At 52.6% G+C, this 25,702-nt stretch overlaps 1 protein-coding gene across 5 annotated transcripts in view; it reads right to left on the reverse strand.

The window, feature by feature from the left end:
• OSBP2 (oxysterol binding protein 2) overlaps positions 1-23,926 on the reverse strand; it is a 96,316-nt gene extending 72,390 nt beyond the window's left edge. For 2 of the 5 annotated variants that reach the window (XM_082293108.1, XM_082293107.1), the window contains exons 1-2: positions 23,615-23,926; positions 16,007-16,084 (exon numbers count right to left, since the gene is read on the reverse strand). In XM_082293108.1, coding sequence (XP_082149234.1) covers positions 16,007-16,084; positions 23,615-23,880 — 344 coding nt within the window. In that variant the 5' untranslated portion in view covers positions 23,881-23,926. The remainder of the gene's footprint in view (positions 1-16,006; positions 16,085-23,614) is intronic. The other 3 variants (XM_082293110.1, XM_082293109.1, XM_082293111.1) reach the window with 2 other exon arrangements.
• Positions 23,927-25,702: the final 1,776 nt, after the last annotated feature.

The raw sequence follows: 25,702 nt of genomic DNA on the forward strand, positions 1-25,702 counted from the left end.
GTTGGGAAGGAACCTTAAAGCTCATCCAGTTCCACCCCCCGCCATGGGCAGGGACACCTCCCGCTGTCCCAGGCTGCTCCAAGCCCCAATGTCCAACCTGGCCTTGGGCACTGCCAGGGATCCAGGGGCAGCCACAGCTGCTCTGGGCACCCTGTGCCAGGGCCTGCCCACCCTCCCAGGGAACAATTCCTTCCCAATATCCCATCCAGCCCTGCTCTCTGGCAGTGGGAAGCCATTCCCTGTGTCCTGTCCCTCCATGCCTTGTCCCCAGTCCCTCTCCAGCTCTCCTGGAGCCCCTTTAGGCCCTGCAAGGGGCTCTGAGCTCTCCCTGGAGCCTTCTCCTCTCCAGGTGAACACCCTCAGCTCTCCCAGCCTGTCCACATGCTGAATTCCCCTCCTGTCACTGGTTCCTGGCATAAATGTAGGTCACTGCAGAGCTCACACTCAGCCAGCTCCCCAGGACAGGCTCAGAGAAGCACAAGGTGAGCAGGAGAGACTCCTAAAGACTCAGGAGGTTTTGTCCTCCTTATCACAAGTGTCTCCCTTCAACCTGGGCTTTCACTCTCTGCTGTTACATCACAACCAGTGAAATCTGGGCACTGAGGGGTTCAGAGGCTGCATCTGAACCCCCCAGTGTCCAACCACACACTCCAGGGACTGCACCCCAGCGTTATCCAGGAGCCAGCACGGCTCAGAAGGATCCAGAATGGCTCATGAGCAGCTTCTGATTCAGGCTTCCCTTGGGAAAGCAGCACTGAGTGCTCCAACAGGGACCTGCTGGGAGCTCTGGAACAGGCAGGAGGCACCAGCAGCCACACCAGACCATTTGCAGGGCACCACTCAGCTCCCTGGGCACTGTTTACCCAGTGAATATTTCCCAATTTAAACAGCATTTCCAGAAAAATCTCCTGCTGTTGCTGCACAATCTCGGGGTTTTTTCCTTCCCTTACATAGTTATTTAAGTTGTTTTCCAAGGAAGTTTTGCTGTCCAAGTTTGGGGGTTGAGTGTAGATCCAGCAACAGCCTCCCCTGTACAATCAGACACGTTCCTGTGGGTCCCACACTTCAGCTGAATGGCCAACACAGCACGGGGCAGAGCCAACAGGGATGCTCCCAGCTCCTCCTCCCTCAGGAAGGATTCAAGGAGAAAATAAGAAACATCTGACGAGTTTGAGAAGGGGAAGTCACAAACTGTCAGGGAAGAGAGTGAAATTGTTTGGGGTGGGCTTTGAGTGTCTGGTTGTGAGGTACAGAGACCTCACAGCAGCACTGTCACTACACATGTGGGATGAAGCTGGACACCAATCCCAGGTTCATCCCTGGAGCTGGCAAACGGACACATCGAGGGACTTCCCCAGTGAGCTCCTCCACCACACTGTATCTGGAGCTCAGAAATACTCTTTGGCTGTCAGATCTCAACAGAATCACAAATCCAAGCTCCTGCACTGCTGCAGATCACACCCAAAACCCAATCAAGCATAGGCAGGAGCCAACACACTTCCCCACAGCACAAACCCAACAGCTTCATAAAACACACGGAGAGGGGCTTTGGACCAGGACCCAGAGGGACAAGGGGGAATGGCTTCCCTTGGAGAGGGGCAGGATTAGATGGGATATTGGAAAGAAATCCTCTCTTGTGAGGGTGGGGAGGCCCTGGCACAGGGTGCCCAGAGCAGCTGTGTCTGCCCCTGGATCCCTGGCAGTGTCCAAGGCCAGGTTGGACATTGGGGCTTGGAGCAGCCTGGGACAGTGGGAGGTGTCCCTGCCCACGGCAAGGGTGGGACTGGAGGAGCTTTAAGGCCCCTTCCAACCCAAACCACTCCATGGTTCTGTGACACCCTCACTGCTTCTTACGCCACTGACCTCTCCAGACTCAGAGATTAAGACCTGTTTTTTCTACTGTTTCTTTTATGGACTAAGTAGAAACCAGTTTATAAATTTCATTTCCTCATCATACTGGAAAATATTGTAACATTAATGGCTCTGCAGCCATAGAGGAATATTTATACCCGTGGCCTAACTGGGAAATGCCCTTTGGAGCCAGGTGCAAGGACTGCTGCAGGCAGAGGGAAGGAGAGAAATCAAGGACAGGGAACAAACCAGGCAGAATTGGACAATTCAGTAGCTGGGGACAGTATTCTATTTCCTTCCTGAGAGTGGGAGGCAGCACACAAGAGATGCCACAGCCCCGAGTCCCTGCTGTGCCTGAGCAGCACAGCTCACTCTTCCCACAGGATGCAGGCCAAGCACAAGGATTCATGCAGAATCCAGAGTCTACCAAGGCTATCTGGGTTGGGTTGAGCTCTCCCATCCTTCACAGCATTCCACAGGGCTCAGGGACAGGATCTGCATTCCCCATTGCTCACTGGCAACAAAAGGCTGTTGTGCCACCATCCCCTCCCGGCGTCACCCGCGCAGCACAACAGCTCCCTCATGGCTCAGCTCCTGCTTCCAGAGCATCCATGCCCACATCTGGTGCTTGAATTCCCTGTCACCCCCACCCCACACTCAATCCTTGAACTATTAGATACAACGAGCCCACCTGCACAAGTGCTGCAAGGCACATTTCCCAATAAACTGAGATTTCCCATGTCCTTTGTTCAGTTATTGGGGGTTTAAAGCCAGTGAAATCTCTACATCCCTTTAAGGCGTGAGAAATCCCAAAAAGCACTTGAATTTGAGCTCACATGCCTGAAGTCAGGGCACAGAACACTGAAACCAACCCTCTTGGGGCTATTACTCTCCCCAGGTTCAAGGAAAAAGCGGGTTTATGACAACTCAATCCCAGAACTCAAATATCCAAGGGGAAGCAGGCACGTGGCTCCAGAGGTGTTTTCCCAGTGAGTTCAGCACATCACAGCTGGTTCAGCAGGGCTCTCACAAACCACAAGCTCCATGTGACAAAAAGCTCAGATAATCCCTTTCCTTCCTCTTTTTGCCTTCCCCAAAACCCAAGGAAGCACAAACCGACCCCAAACAAGCACATGGCAAGTGTTGGGCTGAGATTGCTGTAAAAACACACAATTTAGTTCCATTTAAAGGCCAACTAATCTGCAACTGGCTGCAGTCAGGATGGGCATGGATTGGGAATGATTAGGGTTAAGGGAAAGCCCGCAATCCTGGCTGCAATCCTCACCAGCCAGAGGGATGCAATCCGGGCTGCAATCCCTGTCAACCAGAGGGATGCAATCCTGGCTGCAATCCTCACCCACCTGAGGGATGCAATCCTGGCTGCAATCCTCACCCACCTGAGGGATGCAATCCGGGCTGCAATCCTCATCTGCCTGAGGGATGTCTGCAGCTTGGGTACCCACCACCTCCACAGATCACGAGAATATTCCCCCACCACTTATCCAGCAGCTTCCCAAGCTGACTTCTGGAACAAACCCCTGCCCACGCTACGACCCAACACCAAAGAGCCTCAGCAACACCACCCAAGCATGGATTTAAGGAAGACTTGGCCATAGAGCTCTTCCGTAAGCAAGCAATAAGCACAGCGATCTGGAATTCCCACTCCTTTCTCCAGTGCTTTTCCACTCTGATTTGGCTGCAATACTCACCCCAGTGAAGGGACAAAGGAAAACCTGGAAGATGCCTTCTGCTCCAGATCATTTACAAACAGCCCTTGTCTCCCTGTGCTTCAGAGAGGGAAAAAGCCTCCAGAGGAGCTCAGGGCAGCAAATTTGTCAGACAAACTCCCTTAAAGCCACAGTGTAGGGCCTGGCACTGCCTGCCAGGAAGGTTCCATGCAACATCCCAGGAGCACGTTTTGCCAACACCAGCACCTCCTGGTCAGAAGCATCTCCGATGGGAGAGAGTTCCATCAGAACACTTCCTGCTGGTGGAGTGCACGGGTGGGCAGGAAAACCAACACTGCCAAGCTGAAGGGGCTCTGAAAACAACACCCAGGCTACCCCTCACCTCTTTTCCTAAATAAAATTGAGGTAGAGCTGCTGGGTGGCTGAGGAGCAGAGCAAGCGCCTCCCAATTACAACATATCTGAGCTGGGTGTCAAGTACAGGGGTTCATTCCCTAAAAAATCTGCGTAAAACCTGCACAAATGCACACAGACCTCAAAAAGCTTTCCCTGCCAAAATCAGAATCACAGCAAAAGGCACAGTTCCCTTCCCCTCATTCCTCAATGTTGTTTCTGCAGTGCTCCCACTGACAAGACTCCCACCCCAAACACAAGGATACCCTAAAATCAGCCCATCCCGCTGCACACCTCCAGGATTGGCTTTTATACCACATTTCTGCCTCTCTTCTTCTGCCAGGAAACCTCAGCAGTGGCCAAGAGATAAACTAAGCCATAGTGCAGATATCAGCAGATATGGCTGGCAAAGAGACTTTGTGTTGGGGTTTTTATGGAGAGAAAAAAACCCCAACTAATTGTAGCAGGTTCAGTTCGTAAACCGGGCAGAAACACCAATTAAGTGTAGTGGTTTGGTTCAAAATACCCATTACTTACTTATTTTCCTTCTGTGAGATAAGAATTAGGAGACAGCAAAGCAGGCACAAAACTTAAAAGAATAGAAAGAAGTTTATTAACAGACCTAAAAGAAAGGAAAAAAAGCCAGACCAAACCTTCAGAACACTTCTCCTCCCCCCCCTTTCTCCCTTCTCCCACTGACAACGTAAAAAGACAACCCCTGAGATTTTCAGTCAGTTTACCACCTCTATAATAACCTTGTTCAGTTCACTTAGGGAGAGGAGTCTCTCTTGCTCATGCTATGGAGACATCTCCACAAGAAGTTCTCTCGTGGCTTCAATGTCACAGCAAGACGGCTGCCCGGGCTGGTTCTCTGCTCGCACGTGAGAGTCCCTTCCCCCAGCTTGCAGCTTTCCCCACAACTGCTTTCAAGGGTCCAGTCTTGAGCTACTGGGGTACCATTGTAAAGATGAGCTGTTCAGAAGCAAAGGTTCTCTTCACCCATCTCTGGGAGCATCTTCATCTCCAGGAACAGAGGCCCTCCTTCCCTGGGAGCAAAACGGGTCCTCATCACTTTTATCTCTCTCTGTTCAAGCTTATCATCAAATCACAGCTACTTCAACATTTGCTTGTTTCAGCACAGATACTTTTGCTCACGATTGCAGTTTGAACGCTCCACCCTCCATGCTTTCATGAAATTACAACGGGTACTCTGGTGTATCACAGTCCATCACCACCAGAGCTTTACAACAGAATTTCAGCTTTTAAGCTTGAAGCATCTCCTCTTTCTCCTTTCTCGGGGTTTCAGCTCTTCCTTCTTCACTGACTGTGGTGTCTTCATGGTGTTTTCTTCACGTTCTTCACCTTCCCTTCTCCTCTGGCTCAGGAGAGGATTGATGTCTGCAGGCTTCATCTGTTCTGGAGAATCTTACAGCACTAAGAGAGTTCATCTCACCCAGGCCTTACAGCTGGAACTTGCCTTTTGCTGTTGGTCACCTAATTTCTGCCGGGTGGCAGCCAGAGCTCATTTCGGTGTAGCATTTTATTTCAGCAGCCGCACTGGGAGGGCCTGGCCAAGCCGCGGGGCTGTGGGGGCTGGCCCGCAGGGAGCAGGGCTGTGGGGGCTGCCTGCACGGAGCAGAGCTGTGGGGGCTGCTCGCAGGGAGCAGGGCTGTGGGGGCTGCCTGCACGGAGCAGAGCTGTGGGGGCTGCTCGCAGGGAGCAGGGCTGTGGGGGCTGCCTGCACGGAGCAGGGCTGTGGGGGCTGCCTGCACGGAGCAGGGCTGTGGGGGCTGCCTGCACGGAGCAGGGCTGTGGGGGCTGCCTGCACGGAGCAGGGCTGTGGGGGCTGCCTGCACGGAGCAGAGCTGTGGGGGCTGCCTGCACGGAGCAGGGCTGTGGGGGCTGCCTGCACGGAGCAGGGCTGTGGGGGCTGCTCGCAGGGAGCAGGGCTGCGGGGGCTGCCTGCACGGAGCAGGGCTGTGGGGGCTGCCTGCACGGAGCAGGGCTGTGGGGGCTGCCTGCACGGAGCAGGGCTGCGGGGGCTGCCTGCACGGAGCAGGGCTGCGGGGGCTGCCTGCACGGAGCAGGGCTGTGGGGGCTGCCTGCACGGAGCAGGGCTGTGGGGGCTGCTCGCAGGGAGCAGGGCTGTGGGGGCTGCTCGCAGGGAGCAGGGCTGTGGGGGCTGCCTGCACGGAGCAGGGCTGCGGGGGCTGCCTGCACGGAGCAGGGCTGTGGGGGCTGCTCGCAGGGAGCAGGGCTGCGGGGGCTGCCTGCACGGAGCAGGGCTGTGGGGGCTGCTCGCACGGAGCAGGGCTGCGGGGGCTGCCTGCACGGAGCAGGGCTGCGGGGGCTGCCTGCACGGAGCAGGGCTGCGGGGGCTGCCTGCACGGAGCAGAGCTGCGGGGGCCCCAGGGTGGCTGTCTCCCGGCCGGCCCGGCCCGCACTGAGGGGCTGTGCCGGGTGTCCAGCGAGCAGAAGTGGCTGAGATCTCAGCCAAGCCGCACCACAGCCGACCCGGCCGGGCTGCACCAAGCAGAGCCCAGCCCGGCCCTGCTGGGCCGCACCGCGGGCCGCCAGTTACCTGTCCAAAAGCCGAAAGACAAAAGAGCTTTCCCGGCCTCTGGTCGTTCTTAAATGTGAACCACAGAGGCGTGTCAAGCTTCTTAAGTGGCTTTAAAAAGTTGCCAATATTCAAACTAGCCAGTTGATAGGTTCTGTCGGGTCTAGAGGAAGCTGTAAGCACCTCTTTGCAAAGAATCACTTCCGTGGCTGATGGAGCCCTCTTTAACTAAAAACCCAAACTATGCTAAACCATGACACTAATGTTAAAAAAATTACCAGCAAGCACTCCCACTCCTCCCACCACATCGTGCTATCTCCTCTGCACCTCTGGAGAGGCCGGGGTGGCCCTGGCTGATAAGGATATCGGCCCTGCAAACATGGGCATCCAGGCAGCTCCAGGAGGCACTGCTTTGGGGCTTCACCTGCTCCACCATCCCTCAGCTCTGCAGGGCACAGGCAGCTCCCTGAGCTGGTGTGACACGGAATGACCCCGGCCTCACTCCCACCCTGCAGCTCCCCAAAAAGGGCTTTCACTCCTCCCCTTCCTGCAAGAGCAGAATTAAAGGAACTCGGCGTGGGGAAAGTATCTCAGTACGTGACCAGAAGGAAATGCTCTAAGAGTGTGTCCTTGGTGGCAGCTGAGCCAGCACAGGGACACTGGTGTCCCTCACAGCCCAGAAACCAAACCACCAGCTCAGCAGCTTCAGCAGAGCCACTGCTGAGCTGGGTGCTGGGCACAGAGCTGGGAATGGCTGTGGGAGATGGATCCTGGGCACGGAGCTGGGAATGGCTGTGGGAGATGGATCCTGGGCACGGAGCTGGGAATGGCTGTGGGAGATGGATCCTGGGCACGGAGCTGGGAATGGCTGTGGGAGATGGATCCTGGGCACGGAGCTGGGAATGGCTGTGGGAGATGGATCCTGGGCACAGAGCTGGGAATGGCTGTGGGAGATGGATCCTGGGCACGGAGCTGGGAATGGCTGTGGGAGATGGATCCTGGGCACGGAGCTGGGAATGGCTGTGGGAGATGGATCCTGGGCACGGAGCTGGGAATGGCTGTGGGAGATGGATCCTGGGCACGGAGCCGGGCTCTGCACACAGAGTTTCCAAAAATGCCAGAGGAAGCCCCCCAGTCACCCCAGTTTGTTGTTTTCTTTACTTTCCAAACTAAAATGCCAAAGATCCAGACATGGAAAATCCCACCAAGGTTTTGGGGCAAAAACTCACCAAGACTTTCAGCTGCTGCTGAGTTTATCACACCAGTGATATCACACCAGTCATGGAAGGTCTGGTCCAGATCCCATCACCTCCACAGCCATCAGGATAACCCAGGACCTGGGACAGGCCTAACTCACGTGCTCGGTGGCTCATTTTTAAGCAAGAACGAACAAGGCGTGACCACACACAAGGTTCATTTGACAAGTGCTGTTTACTGCACAAGAAATAAATGCACTGCAGCAGATGAGAGCCTCAAGCAGTCATTTTTCTCATTACAGCCTCTGCTTTCAAGTTTTTACTGGTCCTTCAGCCCTTGGGAATTGTGTTAAATGATCAGCATAAAGATCAGCCACAGTCAACTCGTGTTTATCTTTTCTCACCACCACATAAGGACATAATAGCACACAGGGCACAGAGAGTCAACATTAAAACTCAATTCTTATTCCTAAACCACCGATTCCCATCTCATTTACAATATTCAGACTGGCTAAAAAATCCTGGTTTTCCAGACTGCAGACTTTAGGGATGCATTTGCTTCAAGCACAAGACTTATCCCATCTTTCCGAGATTGAGGGTGGGTAGAACAGCTCACTTCCAAGAATTTTTCCATGCTGCAAGCATCTCTCTCTTCTGCAAGTTACTGTCAATGTTAATGTTTTCAGTACCCAATAAATTTCCCTCAGAGACAGCACATGAATTACAGTCCATGACCTCAAACATCAGTTTAAAGTCATCGCGCTCCTGACTTTTTGCCAGCTTTCAAACAATGCTCAATTATAGCCCAGGATCTCTGTGTGGATGAGGCATTTCTCAGGGATAGATATCTAGACGCAGGAACTCTTTCTGGATGAAGTATTCCCTAAGGATAGATATCCGGATGCAAAACCCACATGGTTGCATAAATATATTTTTTCCCTCTATTTTAAGGCACGAGAAGAAAGATAAAACTTCATATTTAAAATCTGAACTCTTGCTTCTCAGCCCTTGACTGTGAAATCCTCAGTTCAACAACCACTTTCCTACAGGTTTGCGTGGAGGCAGGTTCCAGGTGTGTGTCCAGTGCAGATGTGGACAGAGGTTCCTCCAGTTCCATCTTTTCCCTGAACAGGACATGCAGCTGCCTCTGCACAAGGCAAACACCCAACGCCAGCCAAGAGCAGCAGCTTCTGCAGCCTCCTGAGACCACCCAGAACGTTATTCCATGACAAATCCATGCTCAGCTCTACAATCAGGAAATCCTACTTCTGGGAGCAGTCACCCCCCCCGGGGGCAGTGGTCAGTGGAGGCAGCTGCCTGCTTCCAGAACAGATTCCAGTGGGCAGGAAATCGCTACTGGAGAGCAGAAGGAGGGAGCATGAACTTGAGTACTGCATACAGGGTGCCTCCCTGACCTCCACCACCCAGGAAACGATCAGATGGTCCTTGCAGGACACGCTCCTGAGGAGTGTGGAGGTCAGCAATCCTGGGAAGAGCAAGTTTTCCATAAGAATTGAGGAAATGGAGGGAAATGCAAGCAGCACAGCAAGTTCTGTCAGCAGCAGGTCCAAGGGGCAGTGTGGCACAGTGCAAGACCTTTCCCATCCCTTACATCACCACCCATAAAATAAAAAATGCTGGCAGCTGGCATTCCAGCTGCTGGAGATGCCAAGAGCTTTATTTAAAACAGAATTCAAGAGTTAACCACTTACTGGGCCACGACTGGGACTGAGGGAGCTCTTGGATCAAACCCTGCAGGTGCCCAAGTGATCTTGGCCAACACTGTGGGGACAGGCCTGGCACATCCCAGCTGCTTCACTGTGAGACCCAGTGTCCTTCTGCATTGAGCCTCAGTGCCAGCACAAGGGGGAACGGCTTCCCACTGCCAGAGGGCAGGGCTGGATGGGATATTGGGAAGGAATTGTTCCCTGGGAGGGTGGGCAGGCCCTGGCACAGGGTGCCCAGAGCAGCTGTGGCTGCCCCTGGATCCCTGGCAGTGCCCAAGGCCAGGCTGGACACTGGGGCTGGGAGCAGCCTGGGACAGTGGAAGGTGTCCCTGCCATGGCAGGGTTGGACAAGATGCTATTTCAATTCCCTTCCAATCGAAACCATTCCATAAATCTGTAATCCAAGACATGCTCTGGGATCAGGGTTCAGGGCTGCACATTTTCTGCAAAAACCCTACAGATATTGACTGTGGGTTACCAGGAACAGCCAAGAGAGAAGGGAAAGTCATTGACCTTCACAAGGGACGGCTCTCACGCATAGACAAGGATGAGTTGCAGCTTTCAGCCAATTTCCCAATGCTCAGACCAGACTCTCAGTGTTATTTCAGTGCACTGTGTTGCAAGACAACTTGCATGGTGCAATAAATGCTCAGAGGTTTTAATGCAGAAATATTTGAGTTGTTTCAGCACAATCTGAGTCCTGCCCTTCACTCCCACCCCCTTCGTGCTCCCCTGGCTGCAGCCAAGCCTGGCCATAATCCCCCTGCACAGGACACCTTCACAGCTCCCAGGAACACACAGCTGCCATCCCACCCCTTTCCTCCACGCAGGAAAGGTTCACATCCACAAAAGCAGCATCAGCACTTTATCCAAAGTCACTCCTTCCCATTCCAGCAGCCACTCTGGGAAGTCAAAGGGCTTCCAAAGCAGCCTGCTGGATGCACAAAGGCAAATAAGCAATTGACAGAATCATGGAATGGTTTGGGCGGGAAGGGATCTTAAAGCCCATCCAGTGCCACCTCTGCCATGGGCAGGGTCACCTCCCACTGTCCCAGGCTGCTCCAAGCCCCAATGTCCAACCTGGCCTTGGGCACTGCCAGGGATCCAGGGACAGCCACAGCTGCTCTGGGCACCCTGTGCCAGGGCCTCCTCACCCTCACAGGGAACCATTTCCTTTTAATATCCAATCTAAATCTACTCTCTTCCAGCTTTAAGCCATTCCCTCATGTCCTGTCACTCCAGGCCCTTGCACTCCCTCCTCTCCAGCTCTCCTGGAGACCCTTTAGCTGTTGTTTTTTCATGAGAAAATCCCCAATTTTACACGTTGCTTGGCCAGACAACTCCACAACCCCCTCAGCTGCTCAGGCTCCTGGGAAGCAGCAGCATTGTGCCAGGAGGTCCCAAAATCCCACTGCAACCCAGGCCCTTCATAGAGGACATTAAAACCATCCGACCCCAAGAGCTCGTGTCCAGCAGTTCCCAGTTCCCGCCACAGGGACAGTGCTGGGAATGGTTTATTTTTAGCCCTCAGCAGCTTTCATTTCCGTAGGAGCCGCATCCAACAGTCCCTTCCACAGAACACCTCTTCCCCTGCCTCTCCAACAACTGCAAAACCAGACTGTTGGGACAGAATGGAGGGTTCTGGCTGCTCATCAGGATAAATCCCACCCGAGGAAGGAAGCAGAGAGGTACCACACACAGGCTGGGTGCTTTGCCAGTGCAGGAAAACAGGGAAACCAGGAGAAGCAGAGAGATTTACCACACATCCCAGCAGGATCCGTGCAGTGATCCATGCTCCCAGTGAGGTGTGAGACAACAAACAAACACCAGAAGTGCAGCCAGCACCACAAGGCAACCAGCTCTCCAGAGCTTTTCCAAAGCTTTTCATCTTCTCCAGCCAACAGCAGGGAGATGAATGTTGCTCTCCAGTTTTAAACTCTCATGTGGTGAAGAGCACCTGTTTATACAAATATTTAAACAGATAAAAGGCCAAGTTTGGCCTAGAAGCCACTCTCTGCATTCATGTGCTCCTTGAAGTGACTCATGGCCCCTCTCTCCAGCAGAAGGACCCTCAGCCCTGGGGGTCTCACCCTGGCAGGTTCAGCAGCTGGAAGGATTCCACCAAAGGAGCCCAAAGCATGCAAGGGAGGACACGGGAAGTGTCCCAAGAGAGAAGGAAGAGCTCAGCTGGTTTCCAGAGCACGATTTCATGAAGGGGACAAATAAAGCTGTGACCATCCTCCTCCTTTCTTCCCAAGATCCACCAAACTGCTTGAAAACTCATTTTTCTTACCTTCTCTACCTATTTTTATTTCTTTAGTCTTCTGCAGGAAGAAAAGCATGTTTAAACCTTCACTTTTGTATCTATTTTTATGTTATCAGAGATTTTTAAAAATGCTGTAAGAAGAGACAGAAGCCAGGCTGTAGGGAATCCTCCCATATGAACATACTCCGGGAGCTGGACTTAGATGATCCTTGTGGGTCCCTCCCAACTCAGGACATTCCAGGATTCCACGATATGAAGGAGCACAGAGCAGTGAAAAGCAGCACGATGCCCTTTTCCCAAGCAAGGGAGCGGGATCACATCGCATCCAGGCTCACTTAAGCTAAGCTGTTCCGACTCCAACACTTGCACATGGGAGCAGATTCTTTTTATAGAGACCTGGCATGGCACAAACGCTTCTCATGAGGTTGTGTTTAAGGGATAAAGGTGCAGCAGCAGGATGTGCCCCCACAAACTGCCACCACAGCACTGCACTGATCCCACACAGGGATTTTAAGCACCTCTGCTGGGTTTACATCAAACCAGCAGTTCCATAAATAAACCGATCTGTAAATTAAGACAAGACTAAACCTAATGGTATAATGGTCTATTATATGGTATAATAGCAATGGTATATTCTGAATTTGGAAATTAAAACTGCACCTTATGCTGCCAGTGGTGTTTATGTACATGCTCCATGGGACAAAGAGCTCACTATATTTAACTTATGTCCTTTACAAAGCCAGTGGAAAACAGCATAAATATTTGAAGGATGATGTCTGGAATGTCAAACAAAACTCTAATTCCCTCTGTGCCTCACTTCAGGGCAATGCCAGACTTAATACTGGTGTTTTAGCTACTTTACAAATTATTCCTTCCTTAAACTACAGAAATTGTAAATCTTCATGGAAACATTTTGGACCAAGTTGCCAACATTAAAACCTCACTACATTAAGGCTGAAAGAATTAGGATTGTTCAGCTTGGAGAGGAGAAGGCTCCTGGAAGACCTCAGAGCCCCATGGAACTCCAGACCCCTGTCCCAGTGCCTAAAGGGGCTCCAGAAGAGCTGGAGAGGGACTGGGACAAGGCATGGAGGGACAGGACACAGGGAATGGCTTCCCACTGCCAGAGGGCAGGGCTGGATGGGATATTGGGAAGGAATTGTTCCCTGGGAGGGTGGGGAGGCCCTGGCACAGGGTGCCCAGAGAAGCTGTGGCTGCCCCTGGATCCCTGGCAGTGTCCAAGGCCAGGCTGGACAGGGCTTGGAGCAGCCTGGGACAGTGGGAGGTGTCCCTGCCCATGGCAGGGGTGGCACTGGATGGGCTTTAAGGTCCCTTCCCACCCAGGCCATTCCGTGATTCTATGATTATGTTCCCCCCCAGCCTGACCCTGTGACACTCCCAGGCCCAGCACAGCAGCCTTGTGACAGAGAGAAGCTCCTCACCACGATCCCACTGCTTCCTACAAATGCATCACTGCCTCCCCGCAGCATCCACAGGGATTCCTCCCTAAATCTCTCCATCTCCACTGCTGGCAGAACGTGACTCTCACAACCATTAAGCCTGTTCAGGTGTTGTGCACTTGGAAATCAATTGTACAAATCCTGATGGGATCAATCCCATTCTCATGGCATGTGCTTTGTGCTTAAATTAAGCTGCAACATTCCAAAAACAGGGAATATCAGCTATGGGCAGACAGAGGTTTCATTCCCGCACTGCAAAGGCACCTTAGGGCTGCAGTTGTGCAGCAGAACTCAATCCAATCCAGTAATTACAGACCTTATTCGTGTTGGGATACAGAGCTGCAGCCTCTGAAGGTACTTACAAGTGATAATTCCAGGCTGGATGTCTGCAGCTGTAAGGAGGGAAAAATGGGCTTGTTACAGAGCAACAAAGCACAAATTTCTAGACCTCTACAAGTCAACTTTCAAATTTAAATTTCCATGAAGCTTGCATCCATAGGTTTTTCCACTTTGAAGCAGAAACCTTTACTGCTTTCCTTGTGGTGAAAAGGAAGGGGACAGAGAGGGAGAGGCAGATGCCTCACCCAGCGCATACTCTCTGTTGACCCACAAAAAAAATGCAGGTTCCTGCGAAAACAGTTCCAGGGCAGCACCCAGCTGGGACATCCCAGAGCATGCACAGGCAAAAAAATAGGAAAATTCCTGTCCATCAGCTCCTAAGCCAATCCCACTGCTAAAAGGATCAGAAACACCACTGGGTCTTTGCTTCCCCAAGTATTCCAGCAAAACACTGTACTTACAATAAGTTTTAACAGATAAAAGCCTGATAGAGGAGTAAAGCACAGCTTAATCCCATGAATTTGGCTTGCCAGTCCTCAGGCTGTCCCAGTGTCAGGCAGTTCCTCCCTCAATTCAGAGTGCAATGGAAATGGAGGATGGTCTGTGAAACAGCCTGAAGGGTTCAGACACAGGAATCACCAGGGCTCCCCTGGCACTGACAGGACAAGCCATTGCCAGGACATGGCTTTTCCTCACCCCCATCAGCATCCAGAGAGATGAAGGCAAACTTACTAAAAGTGTCAGAAACCAAATAAACAAAGAATGATCTATGAAATGTGTCTGGAAGGCACCTCAGGAGGCCTCAGGTCCAGTCTCCTGCTCTGAGCATCTGCATCCAGATCAGGTTGCTCAGGACCCTGCCTGTCCACAGCTGGAATAGTCATGAGATCCCTGCACCTCTCCAGAGCCCTATCCCAGCATTCAGTCCTCACTCCCAAGCCAGCACGTTTCCATGTGTCTGTGCAGGATTTCCCATGTGCTCTATGATATTAAGGACCTGAGTTATCCTGTCTCCTCCTCTGTTCCAGCCTCATCCTGGGGGGCCCCAAACCAGACCCACAGCCCAGACAGGGCACCCCAGCGCTGAGCACAGGGGACAGTCCCTTCTCTTAACACTTCTGCTAATGCAGCCAAAGCCACCACTGACCTCTGGTGACTCCTGGTCACCTTCTTGTCCCCAAGGGCTCTTCTGCAAAGCTGGTTCCAGCAGCAACCCCAGGGTAGGGCTGGTGTTTGCCTCTGCTGAACATCACAGGCTGCCCATCACTGTGTTGCTCCAGCCTGTAATGGTCCCTCTGAAATCCAGACCTGTGACCTCTCTGCTCCACTTGGCATCACCCGCAGCCCGGCTGTGAGGGTGCTCACCCGTTAATAACCACATTACACAGCAAATACTGTGACTAATGAACTGTGATCTTATCACAGCTACCAAAAACCAATCAAATTATATGTACTCCTAATCAATTCCTGAGAGGATATAGCTACCTGGAGCACCACCACCACCCCAGCTTCCAAAGGGGGTCCTGCATGCTGTGTACAATTCCAAGTGGGAGCTGATAGTGCACCATGTGTGCCAAATGTAAACTATGCAGTTTTAAGATGATTGTCACCTTTGTACCATCACAAAACAGCTTTTAGTTTGAGCACTCTCTTCCTCCTGCTTATAAAAATTCCATCCCAGCAGAGATGCAAAGCCAGGGAGCCCATAGCAGCCTCTCCCCAGCACAGACCACAGAGACGCAGCTGACAAGGAACGGAAAACTCTGCTGGGATAAAATAAAGCCATGGAATAGTTCCACCTGACCACACACTATAAACCTGCAGTGCCTTTTGCTCCACAAGCCCTGCTGGGAAACATCACAGTGGCAACTTGGGAATAACAAACAGCGGATAAACAGCATCCAGCATCAGTCACAGGAACGTGCATGCTTGGAAACAGCAAGGATGGAAGGTCTCAGTCTTCCAAGAACAAAGGATGGGGCTGCTGGAGAACACATCCCTGACACCAAGCATCACCCAAGCACTCCCAGACAGAGCCCTCCAAAAAGGGCTTCAAACCAAAGGCTGAAACAACACAGAATCACAGAATCTCCTGAGCAGGAAGAGACCCACAGGGATCACCCAGCCCAGCTCCTGGCCCTGCCCAGACACCCCAACAGCCCCACCCTGGGCATCCCTGGCAGCGCTGCCCAAACGCTCCTGGAGCTCTGGCAGCCTCGGGGCCGTGCCCATTCCCTGGGGAGCCTGGGCAGTGCCCAGCACTCTCTGGGGGAAGAACCTTTGCCTGAGATCCAACCTAAACCTCCCCTGACACAACTTCATTGACTCCTCACGAGCTGTGGGTACAGCTGCTGCCCCCACCTGCTACACAGCATCTCCCCATCTTGAAGACAAAAATCTGCTTCTTTAATCTTGTGGTCTCCACTCCTGCACAGCTCTGGAAAGGAGGGGCATGTCTGTGTCCCACTGCCATGAGCACATCCCAGTCACCCATGTCCATGCTCCAGCCAAATCCACCCAAACTCACCCCATCTTCCGAACTGGGACCGGTGTATTTTTCACACGCTTCCAAGAAGAGCCACCACTCCTGACAGTTGCAGAAGACCTGAAAAAAAAAGTTTGTGGAACCACCCCTGTGCATTTCACAGGAAAAGAGAAACTTCAAAAATCGTGAAGATTTCCAGAGCTGGGGAATTAGTTGCCATGGATATTTGCTGCTGTGACAAATACTCTAATTCTGTGCTGGGCTGAGTGACAGGCACAAAGCACCAAGTCAGCTGGGAACAGCAACACGGCGCGGCTGGAACACAGCACGCACAGCCCCGTGTCTCTGGGAGCATCCCTGGGGGAACAAAGCCATGGACCTGAACACATCACCAGCACCAGGAGGCCAAGTGACTCCCCAAAGGAGCTTTGCTCCCTTCCAGGCTACCAGTACCAGCCTCTGCTGTCACATCTGAGGCTGTGCCACAGGAAGGAGAGGTCACTGTCCTCTGAGAGCCCACCCAGCCACAGAGCTCGGGTGTCTGTGCCAACCAGCCAGCCTGAAGTGAGAGGATCTTGCTCACACCAGCAATACACAACCAGCAGGCTCCAAGGACAATATATTCCTGCTCTGTTTCTTATAAAGTTCCTCGAAAAAACCTGCTTTAGCTATTAATAACAGATTAAGAATCACTGCTTTGTGTTAAAGAACGAAAAGAGAAAGGCACTGACTCCCACTTCACCATATTTACCCCCACATGCATTGCAGAAGCTGCTTTAAACAGCCACGCGTGCCCAGACAGTGCTCTCATCCAGAAAGATTTGGAGAATTAAGACTATTTTTAGGGAGCGAAGCACCTCCCCCTGAGTCACTGCAGGGACATACATCTATCCAGTCGTGATTCAAAGCAGAAATAGCCTTGAAGAGTTAGATAAAAATAAAAAAAAGCCAGGAAAGTGCATACTAACACAGTTTGGTGTGAAAAGAAGGGCAGGGAAAACACAGGTGACAGAGGGTTTGGCTACAGTCAACAGTGCTGACACAGCAACAGCTCCATCAGCGCCCGTGTCACGATGTGACCTGTGAGCAGCTCCAACCCCACAGCGATGTCTCACAGCGAGGGGCAGCATCACCTGCAGACAGCACAGGCCAGGTACAAAACAGCCCTGCCAGGAGCCCTGGCTTGCAGAGGGGGAAGCAAATCCCAAGTGCCTGGAAGAGGACCAAAGAGGAGATCTGTTCCCATTTGTTCTGCTTTCATCACAGAGCTCCACCGGCACGCAGTCCCACGCTTCCCATCTGCATGTTTAATTCCAGCGTTGATCCGTTCGCAGCCCAAGGCTCAGCACTGGCCCTGCACACACGGCTGTGAGTCAGCAGCCACTGCCCCAGCACCACACACACATCCAGCTCTGTTTTCCTCCAGCTTCAGCTCTGCCTGCCCAGCCTGCAGCCGGCAGACAGGGGAATATTATGTCATTAATTATTAAACAAGCTTTTTGATTGAAACCAAACAAAGGCTGATGTAAAGTGTAGAAAGATCCCTGCCACAGTGCTGTAGAAACTGCTACAATAATTGAATGGTATAATGAGGACCTGAAGGGATATTTAACACCTCCAATTAGTTCAGGTTTGGAAGCACTATCTTATGTAGGGATAAATCTCCAGGATGCTGCCTGCCCTCCTGACAGCAGGCTAGGACAACTCACATTGCAGGGTGACAACCTGAGCTGTTGGCCATCAGCTGAACAGACCTACAGGGAGCAGAGGGCTCTGATATCACTGATAACACTTCAGGTACCTGAAGTTACCGGGCTGAGTTACCCAGCTACAACAATTGATACACTAGCATGAAATACAGAGAAGCTCAATAGTCTGACCTGCTGCACCATAACTCAACCTACAGACAATGAATGTCATCATCCTTCAGAGGTGAGTTCAGAGCACACTGCACTGATTGCAAACTCCTTTTCAGGGGAAAATGAGGCAGGATACAAGGGATACTGCATGGAAAAGCACAGCAGGTTCCTCACAATACTCCTGACAAGAGGGATCAGCTTCTTCCCTGGTGACTCACTGCGGGTACAGAGGATGACAGGATATACAAGCACCAACTTAAACCTGTAATTGGAGCAAGCCAAGTCGGAGCTGAATACGTATTTCCCCGGAAAAAGACAGGCAGGGGAGCTGCCAGTCACCTCAGGAGGCAAAGGACAGCCATCCTGCTCCTGGAACATGACAGCAGACAGACCAAGGGCTGGTGAGGGTCTTCCAGGAGTGAGCACAGCCATCGATGTCCTGGAGCAGGAGCCAGTCCACACCAACCTCTGCTGAAAAAGGCAGAGCTGAGGCAGCTCCAGCACCATGTGGGAGAGACACAGGACCGGACACGACTCCCTGCCCTTGCCCAGGACAGCAAAGCAGAACACCAGTGTGTGCCCCAGCAACAGAAGCTGCACCAGGGGTCACCAGAAAGGGGTGACAGGCACCTCACTCAGGTAAGGACCCAGGCAGATGGGCCGAGAAACACTCTGCAAACTGCTCCAAGAGTGAAAACTGCAGTGTGAGCCAAGCTACCTGAGGGATCCCCACGAGACCAACCTCGAGACAGCAGCACAGGCTGCTGTGCTTCCACATGGATCCAGAGTGCTTTGCCCCATCAAAGTTTAGTTCTGCACAAGACAAACCAGTCATTTCTTCTACAATTCCATCAGATGAAGTATTTGGCCAGTATAGAATCATGGAATGGTTTGGGTGGGAAGGGATCTTAAAGGTTCCACCTTCTGCCATGGACAGGGAGACCTTCCACTAGACCAGGCTGCTCCAAGCCCCGTCCAACCTGTCCTGGAACACTTGCAGGGATGGGGTGAAGGATTACATCAACCACATATAGCCAAATGAAGATGATAGGGATAGAAATAAAGCAGAAAGATGGTTTGTGGCTCTTGTTGCAGTTTGCAATCAGCAAACAGAACCAGGCAACAGCTGTAAAACCCCTGACCCAGCACCAACAACCAAGCCACGATGCAGACATCCTTAAGGATAAGATCCCTGTCTCACACGCTCCTGCAGAGTCAGCAGCAGTTGCTGTTTGGAGTCAAGAGAGCCTGATCTCCTCCACAGCACTAAACTGGGAGCAGAGCAATCCAGCCTGGAACCAGCAGCCCAAAGAGCATCACTCACTCAGCCCCACAGCACCCCTCGAGTGTCACGTGGACGTGCAGTGTCCCCACGGAGCTGTGCCAGCATTGTGTCCCCAGGGACAAAGCACAGCAAGGAGCTGCCTCCAGAATGGGCAAATAACAAGGAGCAACAGCAAAGCACCATATGGATCCAGAGAGTGCCGTGGGAAAACAAGCTGACTGGGAACACCAATTATTCATCACTGTTTAAAAACAAGTAGCTCAAAGTCACCAGGAGCTGCAGAGCTGCCCTGGAAACCTGTGCGCTCCAGCACCCAAAGAGTGACAAACAAACACTTCAGGACTCGTCTGCAGAGGGACAAGGTGTCACAAAAATCATTCCAGGAGAGCGTATTGCCTCATTCTATTATGTACAAGCTAAATATAAGGAAAAGTCTTCCCCTCCAAGGGTAATCCAACACTGGAAGAGGGGCCTGGAGAGGCTCTGCAATCTCACACCTTGGAGATTTCAGGGGCTGGAGCACAAGTATGATGAGGAGCAGCTGAGGGAGCTGGAGGGACTCAACAGGGACCTTCTGGCTCTGCACAGCTCTCTGACAGGAGGGTGTAACCAGAGAGGGTCAAGCTCTGCTCCCAGGGAACAAGGGATAGAAGGAGAGGGAATGGCCTCAAGTTGTGTCAGGGAAGGTTCAGGTTGGCTACTGGGAAAATTTCTTCATGGAAAAGGGTGGTCAGGCACTGGCACAGCTGCCCAGGGCAATGGTTGAGTTGCCATCCCTGAAGGCATTTAAAAGCCACGTGGATGTGGCACTGGGGACATGAATTAGTGGTGGCCTTGGCAGTGCTGGGGGAACACTTGGATCAGAGGCTCCCAGAGGTCTCCCCTGGGCTCCCTCAATCCCCCCACATCTCTGTCATCAGCAGTGGTTTTCAAGCTCCTTCCTGAACTCCCCACCTCAGCTTTCAGTGGAGTCTCAGCACAAGAAACAAGAAAAACCTCTCTGGGTTGTGCTCAAGCCCTTACGATGCCAACCAAGAGTTAACTGCTGGATAAACAGAGCTGGTGAAGAGCTGCTCTGGGAAACACGGCTTCTCCAGGGAAATGAGCTGCAGGATGACCCAGACAAGACAGCTAAAGTGCCCCAGGCACCCGTCACTGCTCTAAGAGGGAAGTTAATGCTGCTTGATAGAGAAGCGTTTCCCTTCCCAACAATGACCACACCACACACAGCACGACATGGTTTTCCCCTCTCCATTTGTCACTGCTTTCATTATTACACCCCGTGCCCACACAAAGCACTGCTGAAGGCTCTCCAGGCCCCCAATTCACCTGTACCCAGCTTCAGCCCATCCCACAGAGGAGCCAACACATCCCAGAGCTCCTGGAAAGGTCAAGGAGCTGCTGGGAGAACAAAACACTCTCAAAGCATCCATGGTCACATGACCCAACACCGATCTTTGATGAATTAATACTCACCTGAAGATCCTCTCTAATCCTCCTTGAAAACACTTATCTGTTCAAGGTGATTAAATCCTCCCGTACAGAGCCGCTAATTATAGATAATGATACATCTGAGTGGCAGCCTGCCAGAGGAGTTCAGAGAGAGAGTTTGGACCATTAGCAAGTCAAGCAGACTAGTCCTGCATCCCCAAACTGCCTTCCCATGCCAGCATCACTGAATCAGCCAAAAAACTTGGTCAAAAACAACCTAAGAGGAACAATCAAGGGCAAGTAAAACAGTTCAACCGTATTGATGTGGATTTAGGAGCTTCCTAAACCCACACACCTCACTCCACAGGAGGGTACTGCACAGGAACTCCTCAAGAATTCCTCAGCAGTTGTTATTTTTCACAGGTTCAGAGCAGGGAATACAAAGCAAAGGCACATGAAGTTTCCCTGGCAGCAAGACCTGATGTCTTCATCGATGCATCAAAGCTCCAGGAGGCTTTAAATGCTCCATTTGGGAGAAACGCTCTAATTAGAAGCTTTAATTCAGCAAACTGTCCCCGTGAAACCAACTGGGCAGCAAACAGGCATTGCACTTGGCTGCTGGAGCAAACCCCTCAGAACAGCTCCAAAGGATGGCACAGCACCCACCCACACACCAGCACGACCAGGGACACCAAGGGGACACCCGGGATTTCAGGAGCTCAACTCTGCAAACCAAAATCCTCCCAGGCAACGTGACAGGCTGGGGTTTAAAGCTAAAGAGTGAGTGGCAGGAAATCCAAATGGAACAAAAAGCTTCAACCTGGAACGAAATCAATCCACGCAAGGAGGCGGCTTGGGCATCAGGGGGCAGCTTTCCCAGTTTAGATGATTTTAGCAGACAAGCAAAATGAAGTTTCTACAAAGCTACTCCCGAGCAGCCACAGCTAAATCAGATGAGCTGTAGAGTTACAAAGGTGACAACACAAGGAGAACGCAGCAGTTTCCCTGCAAGGGCAGGAAAGGAGACTTCTGGCACAGACCTTCTAAGCTGGGAAGAGCACAAAGAGCCAGCAGAAAGCAAGACCCGTGACTCTCAGAATGCCAGAGACCTCTATAGAATATAGACAGATAAACAAATATAGATATATGCTCTTTATCAGTGAACAGGCAGCAGCCCGACACCTGCCTGGCTCCTGTCATGGAGCTAGAATTGATATCAGAACAGAAATACCAGTTTTTACCCCAGACTGCCTCCCAGGAGCGCTCCCAGATGAGCAATTCAAGCTGACACAGCCATTATTTCAGAGCGCTGGTTTTGAAGAGTATCATGGAGGTTTTTCTCCACTTAAGAAAGATGTCACCACGTGTTCTGCACTGTATTTTTGTACTCCTGACTCACAACCAAATTAACTCAGTTGTCATCAAGCCCAGCGATGAAAAGAAGCACAAAACCCTCCAGCATCCCTTTTCCCAAGCAGTTGCTGAACGTCTGCCCTGCCTGAAAGCTCCACAAAGTTTCAACTCCTTCACATGCTGCTCAGAATAATTTCCTTGGGTGTTTATGTTTGTTGTTTCAGCCTAAAACAGATCAAATGGTCTTAAAATAAACCTGGTTGTTCCCATCTAAAATAATTGTTGAAGAAAACCATTTGTTTGCTCGTGACAGACTTGGCATCAACACATAAAAATAATATTCTGACATGGTTACAAGTGGGGTGTTAAACTCCAACAGCCTTTTAGAGCAGAGTTAAAGCATTCCAGAAAGGATTACAGTAAATTAGCTGAATTACTGAGAGGCAACTACATTTTTGGGGGGAGGGGAGGTTATCTGGCTTAAGTTCTTTGAGGGTTTTCAACAACTTCAAGTAGATAAACACATCATTTACCTTCTGCACTGTTACCTGCTGTGGTTAACCCCAGAACCCAGGTTCCCGGTCTCTCTTAGAGCTGGAAGAGTTTATATTCACACCTGACATGGAGCTGGAGCTCTGGGATCTGCTTCAGGCTACGTGTCAGCAGCTGGAGCTGAGAGGAAATCAGCTGATGAACTTTACATCGGGAGGAAAACAGCTTTGGCATAACCTTTACAGAGAATTCCTGTCTCAGGGGGTTTGGCCCTTTAAAGACTTATTATTTTATGGAGCTCAACCATCTCTAATATCCAAGATTGTTTCCTTGTCCTGAAGTACAAGGAACAAGTACAAGGAGCAGACAGCATCTGCTCCACAACACGGAGGGTGACAGAGCATTTGTGTTCCAAGTGACAATAAACATGATCCAAATCACAGAATCTTTGAATGGTTTGGGTGGGAAGGGACCTTAAAGCTCCTTTCATTCCACCTCCCTGCCATGCACAGGGACACCTTTCTAGAGCATTAAAACACCAACATCCACGTTTGTATTTTCACCACTCAAGTGAGACAAGCACAAGAGAACCTACAAAGCTGACACTGCTTTGGATTCAGCCTCGCAGCCTCGGGGTGTCTGACACGCTCCTCGCTGAGCCCACAGCCCGTCTGCACAAACCCACCGCGTCAGACAGCGCAGGGAGCCAGGCACAGCTCGGAATCACTGCTGGAGCTTCCTTCGTCCTCCAGAAACGCAGCCCCCAGCCTGGGCTGACTTCCCAAGCCCAACATTCCCAGCACATCCCAGGCCATCCTTCCACCGCCACCGCAGCGCTCGCAGCCACTGGCACTGCTGGGGGAAGGATTCCCAGGCTCTGGCAGGGAAACAGCAGCAGCAGGAGCAGGTTACACAGCTAAGGGAGGAGGGTTCGGCTTGTTTGGCTGAAGGTTGCGATTTGGGCAGTTGTAGCAGCCGCAGCTGCTGCAGCAGGAGGGGAGGGATGGAGAGATACAGGGATGGGAGATCCAGGGCGCTCGATCCCGGGGCCCCGCTGCCCCGCACCGGACCCCGCCACGGCTCTGCAGGATCAAAACCCGAGTTTGGCTTTAAAAGAGGAAAAAAAGCCCAAACTAAGCAATACGAGGCGATTTTCGATGTGCAGCAGCGCAGCCCCCGCGGTTCGTCCCCCCCTCCCGGCGGCCCCTGCCCGGCCCCCGGCCTCGGTACCTGTAGTAGCTGAGCAGCCCATTGCTGAGCACGAACCAGCGGCGCTGGTAGCCCTTCAGGTAGTTGGTCCACTTGAAGAGCCACCCCTTGTAGGTGTCGGAGCCCGGGGGAGCGGCGGGCGGCCCCCCAGCCGGGCCCCCGCCGCCGCGGCCGCCCGGCTCGCCGCTCATGGCCGGCAGCTCGTGGCAGGCCAGGCAGGGGACGGCGCTGAGGAGCGAGACCAGCCCGCGGGTGCCGCCGCCGCAGAGCGCGGCCGCCTTCCCCATAGACCCCGCGGGGCCCGGCCGAGGCTCCGCCGCTCCCGGGGCGGCCCCGGCCCGTCCGCACCGACCGGGGGCGGCGCCGCCGCCACGTGACCGCCACGGGGAGGGAGGGGGGGTGAGGGCGGGGGCGGCGCGCGCTGTTCCCGCCCCGCCGCCGGGGGGCGCGCGCCGCCCCCGCCCTCCCCCTCCCTCACCCCCCCCCCCCGCCATTTTGACCCCCCGCCGCCATTTCATGCAGGGGGGCTGAGGAGGGGGGGGGACAGAGGATTGAAAATTATTCCATATAAATCTTCCCGTAAAAAATCCTCGTGGGTGCTGCCTGCCCTGCTTGGAAGTAAAGCCCCATCCTACTGTCCTGCTCACCTGCTCCCTCCACCTGCACACGGGCCTGGATTTGTGCCTGATGCGGACCCTCTCCACAGGGCACTGTGGAGGCCTGTGGGCCTGTGGCAGGTGCTGCCCGGCCAGATGTCCCCATATCTGCTGAGGGTTCTTCCCTTTCCTTGTTCCCCTTTCTCTTCACAGGCATTTTTTCCCTTCCCCATTCCCTCTTCCCTTTTCCCTCTGCCTTTCCTTCTTCCCCCTTTATCCTCTCCCCTTCATTCCCACCCCCCCCATCATAGATCATGTCTCACTCATCTGCCTGATCCGCTCTGATTCCCCTGATCCCATTATCCTTATCCATCACCTTCACACACTGTCCCAGCCGTGCCAGGGGCTCAGGGGGCTCCCCCAGCCCTGGGAATTCTCCAGAGAGGGCACTGCACTCCAAGCCTCAGGATCTGGGCTAGGCAGCTCCGAGGGTGAAGGATACCCCATGCGCTGCTCTGGGCTGAGCTCCTGCCCCTCTGGAGCTGGGTGAGCCATTCCTCCCTGGAGAGTCCTTCAGCCAGGAGCACTAGGGACACTGAGGCAGCCTATGGGGCCAGTCCTGCATGGGGTCTGCAACAGCCTGAGAGTGCTTTGAACTCCAAAGACTGTTTTTCAGAGAGCCCATCCCAGTTCTACCCACTGCCATGGGCAGGGACATCTTCCACTATTCCAGGCTGCTCCAAGCCCCATCCAACATGGCCTGGAACTCTTCCAGGGATCCAGGGGCAGCCACAGCTTCTCTGGGCACCCTGTGCCAGGGCCTCTCCACCCTCACAGGGGGAACAATTTCTTCCCAGTATCCCATCCAGCCCTGCCCTCTGGCAGTGGGAAGCCATTCCCCCTGTGTCCTGTCTCTCCAGGCCCTTGTCCCAAGTCCCTCTCCCACTCTCCTGGAGCCCCTTTAGGCACTGTAAGGGGCTTTAAGATCTCCCTGGAGGCTGTTGGTGTTTGGAAACTGAAGTCTACCTGGACAGGCAATGTCCTTCTTGATGTAACTACACTCCAAACTATCCACATGGGTACCAACTTCTCAACGTCTCACAGATCCTGGCATTTCTTGTGGCTGCCAAGAAGGGAACACACCTTCCTTGGGCATATCTGAGGGGAGAGGGGCCTCTGCTCTCTCCTGGGAAGGGAGGCTGCAAGAAAGGGCCTTAAAGTCAGGAGTGGGCTGTCAAATCCACATAAGCAGGACTTGACAGGATATGGGGAAATGGCCCCAGGTTGTACCAAGGGAGGTTTATATTAAATATTAACAAAGCTTTTTTCATGGAAAGGGTCCTAAAGCCCTGGGACAGACTGCCAGGGGAAGTGGTAGAGTCACCATCCCTGGAAGCGTTCATAAAACACGTGGATGTGGCACTTGAGGAATTGGGTTGGTGGTGAACATGGTGGTACTGGCTTGACTCGATGATCTTAAAGGTCTTTTCCAACCTTAAAAATTCAATGCTTT

The sequence above is a fragment of the Coloeus monedula genome (genome assembly GCF_965178545.1).
Source record: "Coloeus monedula genome assembly, chromosome: 18".
Taxonomy (NCBI): Eukaryota; Metazoa; Chordata; class Aves; order Passeriformes; family Corvidae; genus Coloeus; species Coloeus monedula.